At 48.7% G+C, this 10,435-nt stretch overlaps 5 protein-coding genes across 5 annotated transcripts in view; all 5 read left to right on the top strand.

Moving 5' to 3' along the window:
* Window positions 1–1,497: 1,497 nt before the first annotated feature.
* On the top strand, window positions 1,498–3,813 carry TEOVI_000206000 (uncharacterized protein; the record flags this gene model as incomplete). The annotated part of the gene is made up of 1 exon (XM_067225190.1): window positions 1,498–3,813. The coding sequence occupies one exon, from the start codon at window positions 1,498–1,500 to the stop codon at window positions 3,811–3,813; it is 2,316 nt and encodes a 771-aa protein (XP_067081291.1).
* Window positions 3,814–4,000: 187 nt separating this feature from the next.
* Window positions 4,001–4,447, top strand: TEOVI_000205900 (uncharacterized protein; the record flags this gene model as incomplete). The annotated part of the gene is made up of 1 exon (XM_067225189.1): window positions 4,001–4,447. One exon carries the CDS (start codon window positions 4,001–4,003, stop codon window positions 4,445–4,447), a length of 447 nt encoding a protein of 148 aa, XP_067081290.1.
* Window positions 4,448–5,247: 800 nt separating this feature from the next.
* On the top strand, window positions 5,248–6,042 carry TEOVI_000205800 (uncharacterized protein; the record flags this gene model as incomplete). The annotated part of the gene is made up of 1 exon (XM_067225188.1): window positions 5,248–6,042. One exon carries the CDS (start codon window positions 5,248–5,250, stop codon window positions 6,040–6,042), a length of 795 nt encoding a protein of 264 aa, XP_067081289.1.
* Window positions 6,043–6,456: 414 nt separating this feature from the next.
* On the top strand, window positions 6,457–7,353 carry TEOVI_000205700 (spermidine synthase; the record flags this gene model as incomplete). Its single annotated transcript, XM_067225187.1, has 1 exon — window positions 6,457–7,353. The coding sequence occupies one exon, from the start codon at window positions 6,457–6,459 to the stop codon at window positions 7,351–7,353; it is 897 nt and encodes a 298-aa protein (XP_067081288.1).
* A 326-nt stretch (window positions 7,354–7,679) lies between these two features.
* TEOVI_000205600 (DENN (AEX-3) domain containing protein, putative) overlaps window positions 7,680–10,435 on the top strand; it is a gene marked incomplete at both ends in the record, with an annotated part of 2,811 nt that continues 55 nt past the window's right edge. Inside the window, one exon of the mRNA XM_067225186.1 lies at window positions 7,680–10,435. Coding sequence (XP_067081287.1) covers window positions 7,680–10,435 — 2,756 coding nt within the window.

Here is a 10,435-nt window from a genome sequence, read left to right as displayed (position 1 = left end):
TTTTTTTTTTTGCAATGACTTTTCAGTGACTGTTAGAAATCAGTTGTGTACTGGAATTAATATGAAAATATGTATATATTTTGCGCGTGTAGGGGGTACGAAGGAGGTTAACTACGATAGGAAAAAATTTGTATCAGTATTATCATCTTCGAGCAATGGACAGGAGGTGAGTGTGCTTTAGTCGTAAGATTTGCTGAGTGTACCAAATTCTTTGGCACTCACTGACAACACAATCACGCAACGAGGGTTGCAGGAGCAGGTTGGTCTTTTGTTGTTCAGGTACATTGTTTAACGGGCTGCAAAAATATTGTGTTTTCTTAATATCGCATGTGCAAATGCAGAAGCTGAATCGGAGAGTTTTGTGCCTTAACATACACGTGTCTGGTACGAATTTTCACCAATGTACGCTAGATGTAGATGATTTACTAACTTTCAATATTATTTTTGGAGTAAAAGGACCTGCAAAACTGGTGTTGAGGCTGGTTTTAAAATCTGAGCGGGTGTTTGTTTGACGTTAGGAAGAAGCCTTGTTATAATTTTTTACTTTTACCTCTCATACCTTCTTTTTGCCCCATTTTAAGGGGCATCATTTATCCGGATATCGCTTTGACTGGCTCAGTTCGATTAATCACGTTGCTATCTTTAAAAAAACCAAGAGTTTAAAGCAGCATTTACGACAGGTGGTTGTATTAGTCTGTTTTTTTTAATGTGATGTGAGGCACCAGAAAGAAACGTTTTTAGCTTGGGGGGGAGGGGGATCGCACGTTTCTTATTTGCTTGTTTTTTGTCAGAGTGTAAAAGAAAAAAACTTTCTTGAAAAACTATCATTACAATTTATTAGTGACAGTAGCTACTACTATTGTTTTCCACTTGTTGGAGGGGCATCGTGGTGTCATTCAGTACGCTTTGTGAACTTTATTTAATTACATATATTTGTTCCACACAACATCTTGTCGCAAAATTGTGTCCCCCACCGTCATACGCAGTTAAGTGACCCAGGTGTAGACTATAAGAAAATAAACAATATAGCAGCATCTAATCGTACCATTTTTTGTCGATATTACTTTTCAATGCGCGTTGAGACGCCACGACTGACCTAAACTTAGTGGTTGTAGGTTCTCCTCGTTGTTTTCCCTTTACATACTACGTGGTGGAAGCATGTTGAAACGGCATTATTTTACTTTTAACGAGAAGTAGGGAAATACTAGAAATGTGAGTTTGTGCTGTTGGTTATGTTATAATACTGTTCACCTCCTCCCCATGTACCACTTATGTGTCCCGCATTCGTAAGTATGTTATTTAACGTAAACGGTGTCAAGCTGAACGTTGTGCTTCCACTGGTGTAGCTGTTTCTTTTTTCTTCCCTTCTCTGTTGCAAGTACTCCCTTTCCTTTCACTCATATTAAGTGCACTGTACTGTTTATCCCATTGAGGATTAAAACAAAAAATTGTTCCTCAGACAGAACGGCACTTTGCCGTGCGAAGAAGCAGTGGAAAATGAAGTTGTGTGAACTTAGTCCAATAGCAGATTTCATAGGTTCAGAGGTTACCGTTGAAGATGCAATTCTTTCTTCTGCCACTTTTCACATGTGGGAACGATTGTATGGCGTAACTTCAGCGTCTCCGACACCAGATAAAATGAGACTTTATATTTTACAGAGGAAGGAGTGTAACGGCCAGCAGGAGGAAACTTCAATGTCACCACACAAAAGTGGTGGTGTTTCTACTTTACTCCGGCCGTCGTCCCCTCCCGGTGACGCATCTTCTTTGGGAGGCCAGCTATCGGCAGCTAAGCAGCGTGTTGAGGGGCCAAATGTTTTGAAACACGGAGCAATCCTCGCAACATGCGGAATACTACCACCGTCACACAAGCGAACTAGCGAGAGTGGCAGTGCGTCGGTTGAGTGGCAGGAATGCAACATGGAATCAGTAAATCGCCTTGTGGATGTGGATGTCTCTTCTTCAACCGGCACTCAGCAGAAGAAACGAGGCCGCTCCACACAAGTGTTCCGCGATAATCGAACAGCAGTTCCCGAGGCGTCTCCTTCGTCTTCTTGTGCAACAGCAACAGTCCAGGCACCTCTACATTTAACTTCGTTGTATTCTCCGAAAGTGAGCCCAGAGGGCGACGCGGAATGCGTTTTGTTGGCACCAGATCCGCTTTACAGACCCGAAGTTGAAGATGTGTTTGTGCAGTCTTGCGGAGGGGATACCGAGTTAGAAAAGCCGAGAAAGTGCGTTCCGCCTTCAAATATATTCGAGTCACTTGGTGATTTGCGTGGGAGTCAACGGAGTAAGGTCCTAAGTTTAAGTGACGACGAGGCTGATGAGTGCAACGATAACATTGCCAGAGGTTCTGTGACAAGCTCTCTTGCTGGGGGTGATTGCCCTCCTCAACCTCAAGTTTCCGATTTTGTTGCGTTGTCGGACGTTTTACCGTCGAATCAGACTCGGGAGGACGTTATGAGCAAAGGAGCCTTTAACAGTGTTGAACAGGGATATGGATACGAACCAGAAGAAGCGACTCCAAGTGTGCGGGCCACTAAAGCCTACCGGGATAGGGAGGACTTCTGCCCCAACGTGGAGACACTCCCTGTTCTTCCAAGTGACCACCTGGAGTGCTTCTTAGATGAGAAAGGCCTCCGTTCTGGTGGCGGAGGGGAGCTGGGCAACCCCTCTTCTTCGAGTTATCTCCCGTACTTCACAGAGGCGGAAGAAGTACCAGCACAGAAACCGGAGCAGAAGAAGATACGTCGCTATCGAACACCATGGTTTTGTGGATCTCGTGCGGCGGCGAACGCGGCAGTAGAGGAAGTAGCCGCCGTCAAGGAAGCTGTGTGTGGTGGCGATGCTTCAGTTTCTGTAGTTATCGCAAATAATTCATGTAGAAAATCGCTATCTTCCGCTTCTTCAGGTCATTCCATTCATTCGAAGATGGCATTAAAAGAGATGACACCGCAGTCACCACCAACTACTGTGGTATTCCCTCCACAGGAGGGTGATGAACTTCAATCAACCATGGAAGAGGAGCATCGCGTGCCCTCTTCGTCTCCGTCGCCGCTTCCAGAAATACCTAGGTGTGGCCGCCAGCCCCTCCCGGTCGCACGAACCGCGGAATCAGGTTCTGCTGGTCGTGGGAACAATAATTTTTTGCAGGATGACATCACCAACGTGCAACTGGCGGCCTCAACCTGCCATGTGGAAAGGGAGACCACAGGTTTCAGCCATTCATTGGATGGAAGAGCCCTTCCTGTCAAACACGGAGACGACGAGGTGCACTCTGCGCCCACAGCTCTGGACTATACTGACGGCGAATGGATCACCGAGTCGTGCGAAACATTAGAACGCCAGGGAATGCATCGCTCCGATCGGGCGCTATCTAGCAGCTGGTCTCCGCCCCCTACGCAGGCTGGAGAGTTTGGTCTCCCCAAACTCCCGAAAAGTCGGACTCCTGCACGGAAGTATACATATCAAGAAGGTGACACTTCAGGTGTCTCAATGACCAGTCGCTCAGCAGGGTTGGTGCGGAGGGCCCAAGGACGGCCGGATGGTGGTCAGGTGAGTGCGGACGCCTTACCAGCCGGAGGAGTAATCGGTACGCCAGCTTCTGGAAGCTTTTCTTCACTTCAAAATAAAAAGGCAAAGCTGCAGGAAAGAGAAGCAAGGGCTGATACAGCGGCAACTGCAAAGGGAACCAGAAAGTACGTCGCTGTGCGGACCACGTCCCCGCAGCAGTTCCCCCTACCACGAGAGGTTACGCCCACAGCGAAGCCAAAGGTGAATCGTAAACGAGATAGGGAGAAGAGCGAGTGATTAAAGAGACGTATGGAAGAGTAAGAGGTGACGGGTTGCATTTCCGTGTTATTACAATTGTTTCCATGCTCCTCTCTGCATTGGTATTCTTCCGGTAAGGTCATGCGACCTTTACACTCCACTGTTGGCCTAACCGATGCTATATAGGTGGTAGGGATATAGTGAGGGACAATTGGTCCGCTGGAGGATGTCGAATCTCCCACCCTTAACTCCAGAGGAGAAAGCCGCTCGGGAGCGCCGACTGCAGGCAGAACACGAGCGCTATGTGAAAAGCATTGAAACAATGCGTTCGCTCCCACGTCTCCGTTCCACTGTAGCGGGGGCTGGTGGGAAGACAAATGAACATGTTCGCCTTGCTGAGGAACGGGAGGCCGAGAGGCGCCAGCGGCTTCAGGCTGAAGCAGAGCGCCTAATGGAAAAGACGAAGCGAGAGAGTGAGCATCGGGCGAAGGTTGAGGCGTTGAACTCTAAACAACAGAAGAAACGTGCCAAGGCAAGCAAACGGAAGGCAAGGCGCACAAGGTACAAGTTGGAGGGAGGCAAAACGGAGAACGCAGACGTTCTAGGTTCTGATGAAGAGAGTGAAATGGGCGGCAGCGAGCACAGCGTAGATGAAGGGGAGAATAAAACATAGTGGGGCACCTTGTAGTGGATTCTGACATTCTGACACTCTGACACTGTTTTTTGAACTCCCAACCGGTCCGGTCACGGATTTACCGCCGACATTTTATTTGATTTTTTGCTAACACGTGTGGTGTGACGTATAGAGCTGGCGAGGTCCCTTCTCCGACGTCGACGATGATCGGGGCTTGGCGGCGACACCGGACCTTCTCGTTGGGTGTGGGCCCCGTGAGCGACCACTTCCATGAGGGGAACCCTCATTGCTTTTAGACGATGCCGCTGCGACCCAAACTCGCGTCCAGTCTCACGTGTAACTTTTCTCAATGCACTGATCGAGAGCGAAAGAATACTATGGTCCATGTGGGTTTTCACGGCACCTCTCGACCCTATAGGGTCTCTGCAAACCATCGCGAAGGGCCCCGTTTCCGCTGTTTTTTTTGCCAGTTTTTTGTGTATCTTTGTGAGGAAAGACAGGGGTGGCAAATTTACCTCCAGCTTTTCTTGAGCACCGTCAGACGGCCTCATGTGACCGCAGCTGATTGGGTATTGATTCATGCGGACGTTTTTTTGTGCGCGATTGGCTACGCTGTTGTCGCCGTTTATGGAGGGCATAATTTCCCTAAGTATAGGTGTTATCTTAACAAGCACTTTGACATGTGTGTGTGTTGCAAGTCCGTATCATCTGACTGGTCTCCGCGTTACCCCTTATTTGTGGTGTTCCCACTTCGTGTTCGAAGTGCCTTATTCCTCATTTTTATTTTTTATTTTTTGCACTGTTAGGCACCAGTTCATAATATTATATATCAAATTATCATGGGTAATCAAAAAACTGTAGCAGGGAGGCAGGATGCAACCCTCAGCAGCGTAGCCGGCACAAAGCACAGCGCAAAGCTGCCTCCATTATTGGCTCCTCTCACTCGGGTAATCACTTTGGAGATGATATGGTACTTGCTGTGCCACATCGTTTGTTTGTTTACTCTGATATTTGGCGCTGGTGACGAGCTGTTCACTTCCAGAAAGCGCTGGTTTGCCCTGGGGTGGACAAAGCAGCCGCAGCGGCGTGAATACTCAGCCGGCGGGGTGTACGAGATGTTTGCCACGAAGGCCACCATTGAGAACAAACCCATGCTTCCTCCGCATCGGCTGAATTCTGATCTTGTTTTGTCTCTTCTGTTTGTCCTCACGTACAACGGCTTCTTCCTTGCACTCTCGCGCTCGGTTTCCAGGTTAATTGCAGAAGGAGACAAACGACGGGAGTTTAGGGAAGGAACGTTTGATATCAAATCAGGGACCGACGACAAAGTTTCCAAGGGCAAAGGAGTTCCTTTCAGGTTGATAAACTGCCGTGAAATTATATATAAGGTTACATTAGGTGCCACCCTTGTTTTCTGCGTGCTAATTACAACCTGTGTTATATTGCAACCACCCAGTGAGGTGCAAGGAGCCGCCCCTTCTCTGGTATTACTTTCATCTGTTGTTCCCATATATTATGGGGACCGCCCTAATGGTGCACGTGCCTTAGAGAGATTTTACAGTGCTTATCAGAGTGTTATCATTACAGTTCTTGTTGGTTTAGTTCTTGACGCGAATTTTCTTGCGAAAGCGTGATGTGTGGTCGTCTAGTTTGCGGTGCATACGGCAGATGTTTTGTTGCGGTGGGGGAGATAAAGAGTCTTGGGGGGGGGTTGATAAAATGGATGGACGAAGCGATTAAGTGGTTTCTTTCGGTCGAGAGTTATAATCAGCGTGTGTGGGTTATCTTGTTTAACGTTTTTCGTCGTCAGTGATGCTTTACACCGATGCAAGGCTGAAAGTAGGTCTACAGATGTTATAGCATGTACACGAATATGCATCCGCACACAAAAGGAACTGTACTCCAGGAGTTTGGGTTATGCAATACCTTTTTTGTCCGCCTCTCAACCTTGCGATGCTCAAGGATATCTGAAGGTATTATTATAGCGCTTCTTACTGCCCTTACAAACACTCATCTACACGACTTGTGTTTGCCCTGTCGGAGAGTCGATGCCTGGACCCGGTCTTCTTGCTGACGGATGGTTTCGTGAGGAAAATGGGCAGTGGCCCGGTCAAGCAATGTCCTTTAAGGTTGAAGAGGTTCTACACGATGCTCCAACAAAGTTCCAGCACCTGTCGATTTTCGAGACCGATCCCAAAGGGCCGTGGGGCACCGTCATGACGCTTGACGGTTGCATCCAACTTACAGACTTCGATGAGTTTGTTTACCACGAAATGTTGAGCCACACCCCTCTCTGCGCTCATCCCGATCCCGTGGATGTCCTCATCATTGGGGGTGGGGATGGTGGTGTCATGCGCGAAGTTCTGCGCCACGGCACTGTCAAGCGGTGCGTTCTCGTTGATATTGATGGTGACGTGATTGAGGCAAGCAAGAAATATTTTCCTCAGATTTCGAGCGGTTTCTCTGACCCAAGGGCTGATGTGCGGGTAGGGGACGGCGTTGCATTCGTGAGGGAGGCGGCAAGTGAAAGTTTTGACGTGGTTATTATCGACACCACAGACCCTGACGGCCCCGCAGCTGAGTTGTTTGGGGAGAAGTTTTATCGGGACGTGCTGCGCATCCTGAAACCACGCGGCATCTGTTGTAATCAAGGAGAGTCTGTTTGGTTGAATCGCAACCTAATTGAAGGGATGGCCGACTTTATTAAAAACAAGGTGGGTTTTGCCTCCGTAAAGTACGCTATGATTTACACCCCTACGTACCCATGCGGAAGCATTGGTTCTCTCATATGTTCCAAGGTGGCTGGCGTGGATGTGACCCAACCCGTGCGTCCCGTCGAGTCGATGCCTTTTGCGGGTGAACTGAAGTACTACGACTCGGACGTCCATAAGGCGGCATTTGTGTTACCACGCTTTGCCCGCCATCTCAACCAAAACTATTCTTGAGTTTTCTTTTTGCCATTTTATTTTTCGTGGAAGCTCTGCGGTAAACGAACTGTCAGTGTTAAAAATATATATATTTTGTAGGGGATAACATATTATGTGTCAGAACATTCTGTTGCTTCCATATTTTTTTTACTTCATGTTCCTTGAGTACGTGATTTTGTCTCCTTGCTCCCACGGTTTGTTGGCGATTGTCCCTATCCCACGATGTTTGTTAGTGCCAGACTCCTTCTTCCTCCTCACAAAACGGCTGAAGTTTGGGTATTTAACTTCTCCCTTTCACGTGCATCAGTATATATATATATATATATTTGTGAGGTTTAGCAAATATGCAGGTTTGCCCATTAGCACATACTGTGTCGCTGCATCGCGTTTGGGTACAGGATTCTTACTGTGACAACGTTGGTGCTCGTGACGAAGGGTCGGTTCCTGCAGCAGTGTTGGAACCAATTGTTGTGTTCAACAATGGAAGAAGTGGAAATAATGATAGGGGCAGTAGGGAGTGCGTTGCCGATGCTTGTGCATCTGAGGATGTTGTTGAAAAGAACAGCGTCCTGTGTTCACTTTTGAAGAGGTTTTGCGGAAGGCTGTTGCTTAAAACGATGAATGGTGGAGGTTTGCAACCTGCTGGTGGTGCGTATGGTGCGAAGGATGTCTCACCCATTGGGGAGGAAGGTCTCTTCATCCAAGTCCCGTCATGCCAGTTTGGTTCTGCGTGCTTGCGTGCCGCTGGATCTGGAACAGCCATGGACGTGGTATGCTACAACAGTGGTAGCTATGGTGAAGACGAGAAGAGAACAGATGATGAAGGTTACTTGTACGGTTTTACGTACTTTATTTACACAGGGTGTGCCGCGGAGGGATTACTAATCACGATACTTTCCGCATCCCCATTGTTTAATACAATGCGCACTATCGTGCTGGAGACTGTCCCTCATGTTCTTTGCATTTCCCATGGGATTGGCAGAGGGCACTTCGGTAGTCAGAACGTCGAAGGGCTGGCGAGAGCTGACAATTCGGCTTACACCAAAGCAATGTGGCCGCTTTCGGACCTAGTTGACGGTTGCAGTAACGTTTGCAAAACTCCCGTCAACAATCACTTTTACTTGCAATTTGAGCGTGCGTCAGTTCCTGTTATTCGCCCGAATGACCTTCACCATCCTTTTACTGATGTTCCACTGCGGACTCTGTGCTTAAGTTTTTCTTACGACGCTCTCCGCGTGATACATTCCTTGCTGCTACAGGAGGAGCGAGTCGTTTTTATTGGTGTAACTCCGCAGCATGCTTCCGCGTGTGTTATTAGTGCGCAGTCGATGCTCGTTCCCTTTATATGGGCGCTTCCTATTGTTCCGTACCTTCCGCCGGAAGGTTTTGGTGTTGTGGAGGAAATGTGGGCAAGCTCTTCGTTTATGTTGGGGTCGACAGCGGAGATCCTCCCGCGTTTGATGTTGTATGGAAGTGACACTGCAGGAGTGGACCGTGCTCACATTTGGATAGCGGACGCACGCACAGGATTTGTGGGTGTATCGCCAGATCATAGCCGGCGGTTCTTTTTCGCACCGACTGACTTGGTGCCATCAAGTGACAAGGTGGAGGACGCCGTTAAATCGCTTGTCTCCAAGGAACAGCGGCAAGCATTCCGACAGGTGCTAGGAGCTGTGGTCGCGCAGGCTCATGTTTGCTCGGTTGCTGGGTCAGGGGCTCTGTCCACGGATCGCTCGTTGAACTCTTTATTTCATGTGGAAGCTGCCCCGATGGGGGAGGCACATGATGCATTTGTTGAGTATAGTGCATCTCGCCTTTTGGGGAATTATAGAAAAGGACTCTCTCCTATGAGAAACACAGGTGGTAGCTACTTCGAAGGTCATGATTCTAGCACCACATGGCGGCAACCTAACCGTATCGTCTACTCTTTGGATTACCAGCGTTTTCTTCCAGACAACCTCGGTGGTAATTCTAAATTTGCAACTGCCATTTCCAAGACGCGGTTATACCATAATTGGGAAGTGGCAACCCTTTCGGTTGAGACGCTAGGTTTGCTATCGTTTTTGGACGGAACGATCGTACGGCAATCATGTAGTAATAGGCTGTATGAGCAGAATTCTCACAGTTTACGAGGAGGAGAGAGGGATCCGCTTTCGAAGAACTACTACATTTCTCACCCCCGGATGATAGGAATGCTTTCCTCTTTCTATATTCGGGCTTCGCGGCGCTTCCCAGATCTCTACCAGGATTTACCCGCTGCTGACGTGGCGCGCTTGAGCGCTGCAATGTTAGCGAAGGCGGGGCGTGACCAAGGCGGCACTGGAGCAAGCAAAAGTAAGAGTGGCAAGGGGCTGATGCGTAGCCTCTTCTCAAAGGCAACCAAAGCGGTTAAAAGCAGCCTCACAACTAGCCGTCAGCGTATTCCTGTACACGTATTCGTTCAGGCACGTAGCAGTCTATCAAGTGATGCGAAGCACAGCGATCCTGATAAAATTTTGAAGGCGAGTAAAGGTATAAAGGACGTTCCCCCTACCACGCAGAAGACACCCCCGGAACAAGATTTGGGGTCAACATCGATTCCCCGCCCAATTACTCCTTTGGGTACCGGGGAATCGGAGGAAGATATAACCAGGTCATTTTCGGGGGCGGCGTGTGGTGCGGAAACTTCCGGCATGCTTCAGAATGAGGCGACGGGGGCAGACGGGTCGGGAATTCCCATGCCCTGTAGACTGCTGCCCTTGGATGTTATCCATAACTTTGGTCAGTATCACAGACTATTGGATCCGACAAAAGACACTGCGTACACAACGGGCTACCGCGTCGACACCTCGCAAGAGGTGTGTACACATCAGTTGGAGATATTTTTGGAACTAGGGCAGTTGTTCGCGGCTGACGTAAATATTTGGCTGTTCTTGGAGGCAAAACGGAGCAAACTCCTGACCAAGGGGCACCCACCAAAGCAGCAACCTCCGGAGGAACGGGCGGAGCCGCCTCCCGATCTTTGGATCATGGATAGTGGTGTTGGGCCTTGCGCCGTACCATTCGAGGCCCAGCCGCTTCCGTTTTCTATGGATTTGATTACTGGATCACCCGAGCTACC

The sequence above is a fragment of the Trypanosoma equiperdum genome, assembly GCF_001457755.1.
Source record: "Trypanosoma equiperdum strain OVI genome assembly, contig: ctg_48, whole genome shotgun sequence".
Classification (NCBI taxonomy): domain Eukaryota; phylum Euglenozoa; class Kinetoplastea; order Trypanosomatida; family Trypanosomatidae; genus Trypanosoma; species Trypanosoma equiperdum.
Note: the sequence above shows the minus strand (reverse complement) of the source record. Positions and strands in the feature narration are given on the sequence as shown.